The 13,415-nt window shown below is 49.9% G+C and overlaps 1 protein-coding gene across 1 annotated transcript in view; it reads right to left on the minus strand.

Annotated features, from left to right (window-relative positions):
- Positions 1 to 4,395: 4,395 nt before the first annotated feature.
- Positions 4,396 to 13,415, minus strand: part of LOC118771808 (FERM domain-containing protein 4A-like) — a 105,488-nt gene continuing 96,468 nt past the window's right edge. The window contains exons 17-24 of the mRNA XM_036519867.1: positions 12,703 to 12,934; positions 11,184 to 11,240; positions 10,117 to 10,354; positions 9,294 to 9,455; positions 7,878 to 8,764; positions 6,453 to 6,549; positions 5,065 to 5,136; positions 4,396 to 4,466 (exon numbers count right to left, since the gene is read on the minus strand). Coding sequence (XP_036375760.1) covers positions 5,067 to 5,136; positions 6,453 to 6,549; positions 7,878 to 8,764; positions 9,294 to 9,455; positions 10,117 to 10,354; positions 11,184 to 11,240; positions 12,703 to 12,934 — 1,743 coding nt within the window. The 3' untranslated portion in view covers positions 4,396 to 4,466; positions 5,065 to 5,066. The remainder of the gene's footprint in view (positions 4,467 to 5,064; positions 5,137 to 6,452; positions 6,550 to 7,877; positions 8,765 to 9,293; positions 9,456 to 10,116; positions 10,355 to 11,183; positions 11,241 to 12,702; positions 12,935 to 13,415) is intronic.

Here is a 13,415-nt window from a genome sequence, read left to right on the forward strand (position 1 = left end):
GACCTGGAGGTAGAACCCCTTCAGCACACAGGCCTGGGTTTCAGGGAGCTGTTGCTCTTGGCAACACCTCAGTAACAGCTGCAGGGGTGGAATCTCGGTAAGAGGTGCAGTGGGAGAGGGAGACCAATAGGAAGGGCCTCGGCATGGCTTATTTTGGAGCCGCAGGCAGGTGCGACTGCAGGCCATAGGAAACAGCCCTAGATTTCCGGGGGACGTCTGCGAGGGGGGTACGATGTGTGTCTTAGACGAGGGCCAAACCTGCTTTGATAATATTTCCAGACTTCCCAAAGCCATACATCTCAATAAAATAGAGCGGGTGGGACATGGGACTTCCATCTGTAGCAGACACTCACCATTCACATCATTGTGACTGAGTCTGTGGCAGAAGGACCTGACACAATCCACAATCCTGATTCTGATTTATTTAAGGACAGTGGATCCAGGCTCTTACAATAATATTTGGCTTCTAACACCCCCCCCCACCCCAAGCAGACTGAGCTATCAGAGTTTCTTCCCATAATGCACCTTGTCAGCATTAGAGACCAACGCTGAACATGTGACCTTGCGTCTTCTGTCTCCAGCCAGACACAGATGCTGAAGTCCGACAGACAAGCCTCAGTGGCTCCATGGAGTGTTGTTGTATAAATGGATGAATGGCTTCAGGAACATCACGTGGGCTCTGTCCAGTGCTAATATTTTGCTTCATTTCCCTTTAGTGCTAATATTTACAGCCTGGCGTTTGACTCTGTGAAGATCATTTAAAAGTCACAGCCGCACTTGGACAAATGAAAACTAGGGTTTGATATTCAAGAAAATTCAAACATTAGCGAAAACAGCACTGTTAATAATTTGGGCACAGAAGACGCTCTCCATGAAAATTCAAGGTGAAAGGAATAACACCACCTCACTTTCTGTCTGTTAAGAAGACAATTGAGAACAGTCACACTTCCATTTTGAGAACATTCAGCAATAATTTATTTTCATAATCTCAAGAACCACCAAGTTTTTCTCATCTGGAAAAAAATTCATTATCATTTGCCAACAACACAGTTTTTGAAAAATGCAAAGTTACTATACAAATTTTTAATAGAAAAAAAGAATAAATTAACTGCGGAATTGAGTTTTTTCTTCCTTACAATTCCACATTTTTTTTCTACAACATACACCTTTATTGTCTGGTTATGGTTGAACAGAACCCAGTAAAATTCATGTTACATGCTCTACTGTCAGATGGAGGGAGTGTGACCTTGATAGTTTTAGTTTCAAACTAATGTCCTTCATTTTGCACGACCGGTATTAAAAACTATTGACGACAATAAGTAAAATTCTACACCTAGTTAATGTAGCAGTAACTGGTCATCATGTAGCACCTGAAAGGGTTGTTACTATGTCTGAACTAAATTCTAATACTGATTTATCAAAAAATAATCATTTAAGCAATGGCCAGTGCTCTTTGCGAGCTCACCGCCCTCCATTGCTGTAAATTGATAACTGTGTTAGTATATTCTTCTTTAACTATAAAAACGCTTAGTTCCGTAATGAGTAAAAACAGCAGTGGTGTGATGGTGGCCAGGTAGAGGGTAGGAGACACGTAGTCACATTGGTTTGGAGATTACCACAGGGTTGGGAGAGGACGGAATGGATTCAACATTTTTAGCAAAGGCGTGTCCCATTCAGGAAGTTTCACCGTCGACAGCGATTCTTGGTTGGACATTCCGGAATTCTCGATGCATCTCTCTCAACATGCTTGGTGAGTGACGGGGGAGACTTTTGTTCTCAGGAAATGGAGCCCAGTTTGTTTGCTTTGCTGGGAGACAGGCCTCAAAGACAACCAATGGTGTGCCAGTATCCTTTGTTGGGCTGGATCCCATTAGCCGTTGAGATGTAACATCAACAAAGAAGTCATTAAAATGGGGTGTGCACGGTGCTGTGAGTCTCCCTCTGTCACGGCGGCTGAAGTCCCTTTGAGCTGTTAATAAAGGCCCCCTCGCCGGCGCCAAATATGGAGCGTGGCTCTTCCCCCTGTTGTCTCCACTGAATGTCCCACATCGCCATAGCAACGGCGAGTGTTGTGGTCGACGTGCCGCCCCACTTTATCAGTAAACACTGAGGCCTGGTGTTGACATCACACCTCAACCACGCTGAGCCCTCAGTTACACATGGTACAGCTCACTTCTGATGATACCAAACGCCTTCCGTTCGGCCGACGTCTGAGCCCAAGGGGAGTAATGAAGCAGAATTGCTCCTGGCCTTTTTTGTAGGCTCAGACACAGCCAACTGTACATACCACAACATAACCAAGTTTGGCAGGAGCTTTTTTTGCCATGGTAAAAAAGGAACATGTGCTTTTAAATACCTGGTACGCTATTAACAATCCATTCAATCCATTTGCCTGTGTGTGTGTGTATGTGTGTGTGTGTGTGTGTGTGTGTGTGTGTGATGACTCATGCACGCTGTGTCACAAAAGAGAAGCAGTGCTTTTCCCATGACAGGTATGGCTTCTCTTTATCCTCCTGTTCTCTGTGTCAAAGATCCTTCTGTTAAGGGGACACAGAATGTTAGCCAAGTTCAAGTCCACTGATCAAATCGGCCAGTTCATAGTATGATATGACGGACTTGCATCCCATTTCTTGCTTGAAACAGAACTATGACTTCATTTGAAGTAAGGAACTAAGAGCTTGTTAGCCCAGGTGCAATGCATTAGCTAACCGATTAGCTAACTGAATGTGGAAGAAGGAGATCCACATTGGTAATCCAATGGCGCAATGGCAGCTATTTAAAACATTCAAATAACACTTTCTACCAATGTTCGGTAATGGAAGCGCCATTGTGTTCTGTAAGGAAAAGCCTGATCAAAGAACATGGAGTCTTCCCGTTTCATGATGATTGAGAACCAGTCACTGTGTGTGTGTGTGTGTGTTTCTGTGGGCTGTCAGCACAGCTGGTGTGTTATGGAATTGTTTATGGGCTGTTACAGTACAGGTGTTTGAGCACCAGGGTGGGACAGCACTGCTGTGGGTATGCAGTCCATACTATCAAGGCCATCTCAGGTGTGTAGGGCTCCTCTAACCGTGATGGAAACGAAGTCTCCAGTGACTTACTGTTCACTAAGTTGGCATCTAAACTGGTGTGAAAATGTTGCATTATATCTGAGGTTAGACTGACAATCTCTCAGTCATAGTCCAAAGGGAGTCCCTGCACTGTGCAAGGCTGTGACAGGAAGGGGTGGGTCCCAATGACATAAGTGACAATCAGTTGGATCAATGCGGCCGGCAACGCCAGCAACCTGGATGAGCGGGAGCACCTAAGCTCTGTTTTATCCGTCGTGCGGTTTCAGCGGGAGCACCGTTCACCATGAGCGGCCGACCGAAGACGACCACGTTTAGGTAGAAAGATTGCTGGGAGACATGGCTGGAGGAGTCCACTACTGTGGTGCTTACAGGGGCCAGGAGCACACTGTGCTGTGCGAAGGCTGGTGCTACTACAACAAAGAGGATTGGTCGGGTCAACCTCTGGACAATTAACGTGTTTCTTTCTTGGCTGGGTCTTTGGTAGTGGAGTGGGAGGGCTCGGGATGAACATCAGTGTCCAGCTGACCAGGGCTGCTTTAATGGGCATGGACGGGCAGATAGGGGCGTTCGTGGTGCAGTTCTTTCTTCTCTTGTTTATGTTTTTCTGGGGAAAATATGTCCTCAAAAATAAGTCCCAAGATTTTCAAAAGATGACAGAAGTCTGTCTTCAGTATTTTTTTTTTTTTTACAAAACAAAACAGAACAAAATACCAAAATAACAAATGAACAAACAAAATATATATATATATATATGTACTGGTCCTGACAAGAACCCTTAATAAATGGGTTGGCGGTTTTGTCGATTTCATTTCCTCTGGTTTGGCTGGCGTAGATGACAGGGTGGTGTATGCTGGGAACTGTACAGTGGTTCATGGGGAAGTTACCATGAGCGAGGTGGTTATGGGGCTCTTCAGTGTATCGGTATTGCGTTGGAGACGGGGAGAGGCTGAGCAGCCCAGACTCGTGGTTCTGTGGCTGGCAGTCCCAGCTGTCGGCAGAGGGTTCTGGTTTGTGCACACAGCAGCAGCTGTGGGTGTGCTGAAAGGCTGGCGAGCTGCTGGGCCCGGGTCACGGTTCAGTCCAGTCAGGTCTGGCCGGGTCCAGAAGGGTCAAAGGTCCAGGGGTCGCCAGCTGTGAGGGCCGGGCTTGGCGTGGCTTTTCCGCGGCTCGCGCACTGGTGGACGTGGTTGGAGAAAAGTGCTTCCAGCGGACAGCTCTTCAGGGGAGTAGGCCCAACCCGCGGCCAGCCTGGGGGGGACACTCGATGGGGGGGGGGGGGGGGGGGGTTGGGGTCAGACCAGAGTCCCCGGCTTGGCCTTCTCTCGTCCATACCACTGGACATCCGCTAATTCAGAATACAGGGAACTGTCCAGGAAGCAGCTGTCATTGAAGGAGCTGCAAAGAGACAGGGTGCAGGAATAAGAAACCCTGCATTTTCGGAAACTTCCTTTCACCCCCCCGAACTGTGATGTAACAGATTCAGAGCCTGATACGCAGTACTGAGTTGAGGCAAATTTTAGGTTTATGGGAAAAGGCACAAAATTAGACTACAGGGTGGTATTCAAATACACAAAAGGCCTCATATTACATCATTTCCTCCACTGGGGGCCCAGAGTCAGTCTGGAACAGGAAAGAACAGGGAATAGGATGAGAATGAGGCCCTTCTCATCAGCTCTGTATCTCTGTGGAAAATGTGACTTCCTATGAGCCTCATCAAGCCCCACTCTGGGTGATTAACCCCACACAGTGCACACTTTCCCCTCCATTCAACAATGGCCCGTCACCTTTCACCCTTTCTGGTTATGTAACAACACAGCACGATCGCAGAGAAGCGAAACCTTTGCGGCTCAGTAAATTAACGGGCAAAGAAAGCAAAACATGGAAGATGAATGTCCTTTCACACAGCCAGCACGGTTTACAGACACAGACACAGTGCATGCTGGGAGATACGGCCCCATGGCGGGAGGGGGGGAGGGGGCCCCCCGTACTGTACCTCTATTCGTCAGTACTTTGGTGATCTGGAGACTGAGAGCGGTCCTCAACGGGAGAGCTTTCTGCCGTGTCTCTGGACCAAGAGAAGTGGACAGCACAGTGAAGCAGAAATGGGTTAGTAGGAGGGTGGAAATAGCAGAAGGTTAGAAGATCAGTCCTGTGTTGTTAGGGGGGGGGGGGTTTAGTGTGTCTAACAGCAGAGTGGCACAGGAAATGGTGGAGACGTTAGAAGAGGAGGGATATGTTAAGAACATGTAGCGCTGGGATATTCGTAATGTGTCTTAATGTGATCTGCGCTTCCTGCCGAACTGTGATACATGTTCACAGGTCTGCTCCTCACATACGCAGAGGCTGGAGGGGAGAACATGTTTGTTCTGGAGCCGCGCACAGCACTTCTAGAATCCCGGAGAGACAATGGGCTCCCGGCTCAGGTCTCACTGAAAGGGGGGTACCAGAAAAGGTTTCCTGGAACATTCTTCACCCACATTCACACATACCCAATGGTTTTGGCTAGCCCTGGGCTCAGATTTCATGCCCACTGCACAGCTGGAGAATATATAGATTCCCTGACAACCTCCGGTTTCTATCCAGCCATGCTATATGCTATATGTACATATCTATGTCTACTATAAATACAAGCAGTTAGTATTTGCAACATAGTGTGCTAAACTGATGATGGTGTTTGTATGTATGGAGCAGGCCTAGCAATAAGGGGCTCCTTTTCTCATTCTGAAGCAGCTGATTTGCCTCCAGTCGGCTTAAGACAAAAATAGTGCAAGGTGCCCTTGTAGTGACTGTCAGTCTCCCAAATGCCGTTATATCCCATTCTCACGGTTTGGGAGGTTCAGAGTCCAGTAAAATCACATGGCTTTTGCCAGGACTTCTGGAAACAAAAACAAGAGAGTGGAAGATGCCTTAGGCTTGTACGTCACCGGCTGGCCGAGCCCCGCTCCCGTTTTTTCCATAATCGGCTAAGCTCTTAATGTGCACCATGCCTGGGCAGGCTGGGTTTGAAGTAGCATCTCGCCTGTCACCACTTCCTCTCACCAAAAAAAGAGAGAGGGACAAAGAGAGAAACTGAGGCAGAGAGAGGGAAGGAGAGAGAGAGAGAGGGAGAGGGAGGGAGGGAGGGAGGGCGAGAGAGAGAGCTCACAGCTCAGTCTCAGTACCTAAGGGAAAGAGTCTGAAGGACACTGAAGTCACAGAGCTTTACAGACACAGGCTCTGCTCTGGAGGCCCTCCAGCTGAGCTCCTGATGGTGGGGGGAGGGAGCAGGAGGAGAGGAGTAGGGAGGCTGAGTAGGAGAGAGGGAGGCGCAGATAAAGAGAAGAGGAGAAACTGAGGGAGAGACTGAGGGGTGAATAGGGGGTGGTGGGGTTGGACACTCACCCGCTTGGCCAGCTGAGGATGTGCTGTGGGCTGCTGGGTGGTGTGGCGGCCGGCTCGCTGGACGGGGTCACGCTCCTCTGACTGCGGGGTGAGGCGGCTGTGGAGATACACACACATACACAGACACACACACGCACACACAGGACGCAGGGGTCAGGTACGTGTCACGGGGGGGCTGAAGAATTCCAGCTATGTCATCCGTTTGGCAAGCATCGGGTTGGGGGGAGGGGAGAGGAAAGCGTGACTAATGGATCCCATTCGACTCAAGGACGGTTTTACCGCTGTTCACCGGTCAGCCGCTTTATCTGCATCTATATCCACTTACTACTACCCTTTATCAGGAAACAGCTCCTAACTCTGTGTAGTATATTCACTCCTGAACACAGGAATCCTCAACACAGCTACTGATACCCTGTATCTAATCCAGCATTAATGCGCGTGAATTTAGCCCTACAGGTACGATAACCTTTACATAAAGTTCACCATGTAAGCTCCACCAAACGGCATGAAGTATTCGATGCACGCACACGCATACAAAAACAATACATATTTCATGAACGTGCTCAAGAAGTCCTCAACAAATCTATCTTCAACGCACAACACGCGGCCCCTCTGAACGTTGCTCTGCGTGTGTTTCACGTCCGGTGATGAAATATTTAGCTCAGCTGTCTGCAGTCATCTTCTGTCACATCCAGAGATGCTCTAAGAGGGTCCCAGCGGAGCCATACGGGGTGTACTGAAGCAGCGACCCAGCGGCTCACTGCATCTCCCACCTCCTGCTCGAGCTGGGAGACTGGAGTCCCAGGAGCATGGAATTCTGGGAGTGCAATCTAAGGGGGCTCGGTGACTGATCTGTGGCAGAGATAAAAACACTGCACATGCAGACCGCTTGCTGTGCTATCTCGTGGGGAAATGCGCTGCGTGGGTGGTGTCAGCCGCTGACGATGGCTCCCGATTTGTCTTAAATGGAGTGAAAGTAAAAACTGTGTGTGTGTTTCCCCAAGCTGGTCAGTAAACACATCATTACTGTGTGTTGGGTGACAGGTGTTATCAGACCCTTTCTGACTGGCTGCACTTAAACGAATGCCTTTCCTCAGTAAAGCTCTGCTTCCACAGAGACCGAAACAATGGCTCGTTGTGAAGCTCTTGTAGGAGGAGAAGGGGTTTGTTCCCTGTGATTTTACACTCTCTTTACAGGGGGCCCTACCACTGTAGAAATAGCCCCTACCACCCAGCGCGGCCATATCTCACCCTGTCCGCCAGACCACCCTGACAGGACAGACACCCCTCAGGAATGTGCCGCAGTGGGTCGGCTCTGATTTCACCCAGTCAACAGAGGCAAGCTGATCCTCGGACACAACCACAGTGTTCGGTATGCGGGGGGGGAAGGGTGAGGACAGTGTGAGGTGGTTTTCGGGTGCTCACCTGAGGAGCCCTTGGAGAGCGCGCTGGCCCTGCCGGACCGGTGTCCCCCGGAGCCCTGCAGCGTCCCGTACTGGGACCCGGCATCCGAGGCGTTGGAGCTGGTGTGGGACAGGCGGCCGTGCTCCTTCATGGAGCCCGAGGAGCGCTGATACCAGCACCGCAGCTCGTCCGAAACGGCCGCCCTGCCGGCCCCGCCCCCGCCCCCATCACGCCCCAGGGAGGGAGTCCGCACGATCTGCGAGCGGGACGGCGTCAGGCGCCCGCCGCCGCCTCCGCCCCCCTCGCCCCCGTCGTCCGCGCCCCCCCAGCTCTCCTTATACAACCCCCCCGCCGTGTAGGAGTTGGAGGTCTTGAACTGGGCCTTGACGCTGTAGTGGCCCTCCTGGTCGCTCTCCAGGCTGCGCACCACCATGGGCGCGGCGCTGCCCTCCACGTACAGCGGGTACTCCTTGATGCGGTACTGCGAGGACGGCTGGCTCTGGCTGTGCATGTAGACGCCGTGGTGACCGCCGCCGCCGCCCGCGCCGTTCCGGGCCGCCAGGTTGGGCATGCTGCCCGAGCTGGACGAGCCCAGCTGGCCGGCCGAGCGGTGCCGCTGCCTCTGCCGCTGCCGCGCCTTGGAGGGCGAGTCCTCGCCCAGCGTGGAGTAGTTGGGGTTGCCGCCGGCCGCCGGGTAGTAGTGCTCGGAGCTGGAGTGGCTGGTGCAGGACGAGCAGTCGTCCAGCGGGTCGGAGCCGTTGCTGCTGCGCGTGCCCGGCGTGCAGAAGTCCGGGCTGCCTGTCTCGTTCTCCGAGCCCAGCAGCTTGCCCTGAGACTCCAGGCTGGAGCTGCGGTTCCTAAAGTGCTGGGCCAGGCTGTGCAGGCGGGTGGGGCTGATGTCCACAGACCTAGAGAGGAGAGGAGGGGCCCACTGATCACACTGCTGGGACCAACCAAAGCTCTAAACCACCCCCAGCCCCAGCAGAATGAATCCATAAACAGTGCTACATGTGTATCTACTACATACTGTATACTGTAGTACATGAAATTGGCAGTGTAGCATAGTGGTTAAGGAGCAGGGCTCATAACAAAAAGGTTACTGATTCCCTGCTGGGGCACTGCCGTTGTACCCTTGGGCAAGGTACCTAACCCAGAACTGCTTCAGTAAATATCCAGCTGTATAAATGGATAACGTGTTAAAACTGTAATATATGTAAGTCACTTTGGATAAGAGTATCTGCTAAACGCCAATAATGTAATGTAATATAATGTAATGCATTGAAAACAAAACAAGGAGTGATTGGTTCTTAAACAGGATACTACTGAAATGGTATCACCTGTTTCAAGAGTGCCCTACACCTACAGTAAAAATGCTGGACCCCTGTTCCCCCCCCAGACTGAGCAGAATGGTAGGTTCCTCTGCGCCGGCGCACTGACCTGGTGGAGTGGACGTAGTGCGGGGCGCGGGTGCGCAGGTCGGGGGTGGAGGGCATGCTGGACTGGGAGCTCCAGTGGGGGAGGCTGCGGACGGGGCTGCTCTGGAGGGAGCTGCTGCCGCCGGCCTCACAGCTGCCCGTGCTGGGGAACCGTCTGTGACTGCTGCAGGGGGAGAAACACACTGCGCTTTACACACGGGGGAGCACGGGGGAGTTACCTCACAGGCCTGGCCTCACTACACAGAGAAGATTATGTATGGCAAGGCTGGGAGCTACAGTATGTAGCTGGGAGCTTCAGTCTATCCCTGAGACTGTTCCAGTGCAGTTTCATTGACTCCAGCAGACTGCCATGAGAGTAAAGATCATTCAGAATTCTCAGCCATCACTTCCTATGCACTGTCCACTCATCCAGAGAGATCCTGCACCAGGGGTCAGCTGACCTCCTCTTTGGGCCATTGGTTCCTAACTGGATGATGAATTTGCACTTGGGACTTCCCCAGGAGCTCCTTAGAACAGACTCTTAACAATTTATCAGGTTTCTTTCAATATGATATTTATTAATTGACTTACCAGTATACTAATTATTTTTGCATTATGTTACTCGTGCTCCCACAAACACATTAAAAACTTAAGTGCTGACAGCACAAGGTTGCTACATAATTTCAGCCCTCAAAGAGTGCAAATCTAATTAATCTCCATGTTAATTAGTTATTTACATTGGTTTTAAAATAAGATAAGCTGGCATGGGTATAGAGCATGCATACACACACAAAGACACAAAGACACACACACACACACACACACACACACACACACCCCCCTACCTGGCGTGGCCGTGTGAGGAGCGCTTCTTGACCCGCTCGTAGGGCTCGTCCAGCGAGGACTCGCTCCACTTCTTGGGCTTGATGGGGGACTTGTCGTAGTCGCTGCGCTGGTAGTGCAGGTGCCGCAGGCCCTCCAGCGACTGCGGGGGCGGGGGCCGGCTGTGCGAGGGCGGCCGGGGCGGCAGGCCCCTGTGGGGCGAGGCGGCGGGCGAGAAGGGGCCCGTCACCTGAGGGTCGTCTGTGGGAGAGAGAGGGGGAAAGGGTTACCCGAGTTCATCCGCCGCCCCTCCCGCTTCAGCGTGTCAGTGCTCAGTCACGCAGCTGACTCCCTGCCGAGGCAGAGACACAGTGAAGTGCGTCCTGCTGCCCAGGCAGGGTGTGACGCTGTGAGGACGGGGCCGTCAGAAACACACTCAGCGTGTGAGAGACAGAGACTGTGACACACTGCACACAAATCTTACACTCGGTCTTTCTGAAATCACACTCCATGTCATAGAATATCTTTTAACACACAAAATACACCACATGTGCAAATATTTGTGATTATATTAAAGGTGCACTGTATTATGTTGTATGACTGAACGTGTATGTAACTTGTAATTTTGTGAATGTAATTGTTCCGACCAGAACAAAGCAAATTTCTTCAATGGCAGACAATAAAGGCAACCTAACCTAATCTAATATGAGATAAAACTCCTGATCAAAAAATACTATTCAACACACACACACACACACACGAACACACACATGCACGCACCAGAGATAGTTCTTCCACATAGTTCCTTTCCACAAACACACACACCACTGATTAGACTCCATATCGTACAAGACCTTTCAACAAGCACACATACATACACACACACACACACACACACACACACACTGCTTCTCTGTGAGGAGATAAGGCCCCAGTAGGCTGTGAGGAATAGGTGTGAGTAGGAGCTACATCTGCTCTTTCAGCTGCAGTGTGAAGATTACGATGGACACGGATGATGACAGCACCACATGAACAGCCACATTAACTGCCCAGCCTTAGCCCCACGAACATGGAAGTCAAAGGGTCATACCATCGTCCAGAACCAGGGCGTCCGACAGAGAGCTGTCTTCGGAGCCGATATTTGCCTCTGTGGAGAAAAAGCAGTGTTCTTACACTCATATACCGATAAAATAAAACTCTCAAAACAAAACCTTTCCCATTTATGCTCTTCATATTCATCTGGTTTAATAAATTTCTCTCTATGGATTACAGTGGGCCGCCCCAAGACACAAAATAAATAACCAAAACCTTGGTCTGTTGTCCTAAATATAGAATCAATGAAAATAGGTCCACACTCTGTACAATTACATTACATTATTGTCATTCAGCAGATGTTCTTATCCAGAGCAACTTACACAGGTTACAGTGTATACATGTTATCCATTTATATAGCTGGATATTTGCTGAGGCAATTCTGGGTTAGGTACCTTGCCCAATGGTACAACAGCAGTGCACCAGCGGGGAATCAAACTGGCAACCTTTCGGTTAGGAGCCCTGCTCCTTACCACTACACCACACTGCTGCCCACACTCAGTTGATGAAACAAGTAAAATGGTTGTTTTGGTTCATATATAGAAATCGTACAAGTCCATCGCTTTGCTATAGCTGCTTATTTGATGAAATGACGAGAGATTTATAATAAGACGTTATATCAAGTACATGGACCTGTTCCTTCTCCTTTGTGTTCATTAAACTCACAGAGGAAGTACCTGCATTCAAAGGGAGGCTTTTAGACGTGAGAGCAACTACCGACTGCAAATAACCGCCGCGGCGCCCGGGCATCCCAGCGATCATTACGCCCGCTAATATGCAAGTCCTTTCGAGGCAATTAACCCCGGCGTTCCACCTGATGGAGTCTACCTCTGTTCAGCAGTGCGCTCATGTTTTAAATGGCCTTTTTTTCCCTGTTTCTACAGATTCCCATTAATGCAGCTGGCAACGCTGAGAAATGGAGCAAAATACCCCGAGTGTTAAATGAGATTATCATCACCACGGCGAAAATAATTTAAAAAACTGTACTAAAAGGCTGTGCTGTTCTTTGTCTTTCAACCCACGTCTATCTGCAGAAATGTCATTTCGATTCCCCTGGATTTCGGTTTGAGAAATAAAGGTGAGAAACAGATATTTTATTATCAAGCTGCCTATTTTATTATCAAACTGCCCTTTGCCAGCTTTTGGTTAAGTGCTCTGGCATTTTAAAAGAACAACTTGGGGAGAATAAAAACTTTTTAAGTGATTACATGGATTGTGGAATGTTATGTTCAAGTTTCACTGCTAGCAAAACATCTGTTAAAGTTGCATAATTTTAAATAAAGAACAGACTTCCTGTTGTAGTTTTGTGGCAGTCACACGTAATGAAATTGTGCACCAATTTACCTGTGACACATGATCACATGAGCCATAGCATTCCCTTACTGAAATTTGATTCGACAATCAAACAATCAATACATTAACTTCAGATTGGCTAACACGTGTTACATGGTGCGCCTGGGCCAATCAGAGAGGAGAGCGCTGTGTGCTTATTGAGTATAACAGGCGGTCAGACTCACCCTCGATGATGAGCGAGGCCCGCTGCGTGGGCTTCTTGCCGGAGCGGATGCGGTACTCGTTGATGGCGTTCTCGATGTCCTGCAGCTTCTTCAGCGCGTTCAGGTAGGAGGTCTTCCTCTGCTTCTTCAGCTTCTTGCTGGTGACGTGCGGGTCGCTGGCCAGCCGCCGCGCCGCCTCTGTGATCTGGGACTGGATGGCAAACTCCCGCTCCAGCCGCTCCAGCTCCTCCTCCTGCGGAGACGAGTGCACAGTCAGGGACCGCACCTTTGTACCACACGCACGCACACACACACACGCACACACACACGCACACACACACACACACACATACATACATACATACCAACGTACATCCATACACACACACACCCACACGCACGCACGCACGCACACACACACAAACACGCACGCACACACACACACACACACACATACATACATACCAACATACATACACACACACACACACCCACACACACACACACAAACACACAGACACACACATACATACATATACACACACACACACACACAAACACACACATACATACATACATACACACACACACACACACACACACACACACACACACACATACACAGTCTCATGTTGAGTGAGCGACACACTTCATAGGTGAACTTGCAGAACAGAAGTATATTTTGCCTCCACGCACTGACCCTGAATCAGTTTCTATTTCTCACACAACGGTTG

The sequence above is a fragment of the Megalops cyprinoides genome, chromosome 25, assembly GCF_013368585.1.
Source record: "Megalops cyprinoides isolate fMegCyp1 chromosome 25, fMegCyp1.pri, whole genome shotgun sequence".
In the NCBI taxonomy this organism is placed as follows: Eukaryota; Metazoa; Chordata; class Actinopteri; order Elopiformes; family Megalopidae; genus Megalops; species Megalops cyprinoides.